At 46.8% G+C, this 2,136-nt stretch overlaps 1 protein-coding gene across 1 annotated transcript; it reads left to right on the plus strand.

Moving 5' to 3' along the window:
• Positions 1–429: 429 nt before the first annotated feature.
• On the plus strand, positions 430–1,560 carry LOC125378965. Its single transcript, XM_048394978.1, has one exon. It carries the CDS (start codon positions 430–432, stop codon positions 1,558–1,560), a length of 1,131 nt encoding a protein of 376 aa, XP_048250935.1.
• The last annotated feature ends 576 nt before the right edge of the window (positions 1,561–2,136 follow it).

The following is a 2,136-nucleotide window of genomic DNA, read 5'->3' on the forward strand; positions in this document are numbered from 1 at the left end:
TCGGGAGATGGAGGATGTGCTCTCTAGGCTTAAAGACCTTGATAAGAGTCTAAAGTCTATCGGGGACAAAGTTCACTCTCTTGAGCTCAGGTCTGCTCAAGCCTCCTCTTACAAACCACCCACCAGGAGTCAAGGCCAAGCTCCCTTCAGAGGTGCCCAGACAAATAAACCTTTAGTAAAGCAGGTCGGTGATAAACCCCCTCCACAACAATCATCAGTTTTCTGTTTTGATTGTGGAAGGCCAGGGCTCAAAAGGGGTCACCAGCATTGCCCTGCTTTAAACTTCTAAGAGTCCCAGTTATCGAGCGGTCTGAGGACTCTAACCAAAGCGCTCAACGAAAGGTGCCTTCCAATTTAGTTGGGCACCCAAACATTGCGCATGTGAAGGTAGAGGAGCATGCCTGTGATGTTTTGATAGATACTGGTTCAATGGTCACCACTATCTCTGAAAACTTCTACAGAGCTTACCTCCCTCACTTGCCACTCCACCAAATTAGCTCATTACTAGAGGTGCATGGAGCTGGGGGAGCCAAGCTACCCTATTTGGGGTATGTTGAGGCTACGATTGCTATACCCCCTGACTTCATGGGTCAAGTAGTGGAGGTACCCGCACTCATTCTTGTGGTGCCCACTACCGACTTCACCTCTAAGGTACCTCTTATCCTGGGGACCAATGTCCTGCGTGCTGCTTGTGAAAGCAACCCTGGTGACAGGGTATCTGGGAGTTCTTCTCCTTGGACCATGGCTTTTCAGTGGCTCAGTAGGCGTTGGAATGACCTGAACCAAACTGAGAATGTGCGGACAACTAAATCTATAACCATACCCCCGTCTTGCAACCAGATTATAACAGGTATTTGCAGGGGTAGTGCTCCACAGATTGGTATGGAGTTTTGTGCCACACAGTCCGTTCTTCCTGGTTCACTTACCCTCGTTACTGGTGTTGTTGGGTTTCAGTCTACCCACTCAACAACACGGGTCAAGGTTGAGGTCGCTAACCCGTCCACCAAGGCTGTTACAATTCCAGCCAAAACAGTACTTTGTCATTTGGAACAAGTTGCTGTGTTGGACGGCTTATCCCCTGAGGATGGCGTCAGTAATACTGGCTCTGTACCTACCAAACTACCAAAAGAGTTATTTGAACTGGACTCTCTGGGTGATAATCACACTCCAGATGAAAGAACTCAATTGCGCTCTCTACTGAATGAGTTTGACGATGTGTTTAGCAAGTCTGATATGGACATGGGACATACTGACTTGGTCACCCATCGAATAGAACTCACAGATGAGACTCCATTTAAGGAAAGACATAGACGTATTCCGCCCTCTATGTATCAAGAGGTCAAGGACCATATAAAGCAGATGTTAGATGCTAAAGTTATCCGTCCATCTGCTAGTCCATATGCCTCGCCTGTTGTCCTGGTTCGCAAACATGACTTGAGTCTGCGCTTCTGTATTGACTATAGAAAATTGAACAGTCGCACAATTCGAGATTCATATGCTCTACCAAGGATAGAGGAAACTCTTGATACAATAACCGGGAAAATACTTCTCTTGTCTTGACCTTAAGAGTGGATATTGGCAAGTCGAAGTGGATGAGGAGCACAAGGCCCGTACTGCCTTTACTGTTGGCCCACTTGGGTTTTACGAGTGTAACTCTATGCCCTTTGGACTGACAAATGCTCCAGCTACTTTCCAACGCCTGATGGAGAGGTGTATGGGCGACATTCATCTTCTCCAATGCCTCATTTATCTTGATGACATAATTGTGTTTTCTAAGACCTTTGATGAGCATCTTGATAGATTACGAGCAATCTTTCAAAGATTGCGCAAGAACGGGCTCAAGCTAAAGCCGTCAAAATGCCAATTCTTGCAGACCTCCGTTAAGTACCTAGGTCACGTAATCTCCGAGGAGGGTATCAAAACAGACCCTGAGAAGATTGAAGTATTGAAGACCTGGCCAATTCCACGTTATGTCGAAGATCTTCGTCGTTTTCTTGGATTCTCCGGCTACTTTAGGCGTTTTGTTCCAGACTACGCTAAAGTTGCCAAGCCACTAACCAGTTTGCTTGCTGGACATGGCGGGAGATCCAAGCGCAAGATCAAGTCAAACCAACCATTTGTATGGGGGGATGCTCA

Source organism: Haliotis rufescens, unplaced genomic scaffold (genome assembly GCF_023055435.1).
Source record: "Haliotis rufescens isolate VD_foot unplaced genomic scaffold, xgHalRufe1.0.p SCAF_136, whole genome shotgun sequence".
NCBI classification, from domain to species: domain Eukaryota; kingdom Metazoa; phylum Mollusca; class Gastropoda; order Lepetellida; family Haliotidae; genus Haliotis; species Haliotis rufescens.

Bases quoted from the DNA above. Each gene is read 5' to 3' on its own strand.
- LOC125378965 (XM_048394978.1), top strand. From the start codon at position 430: ATGGTCACCACTATCTCTGAAAACTTCTACAGAGCTTACCTCCCTCAC.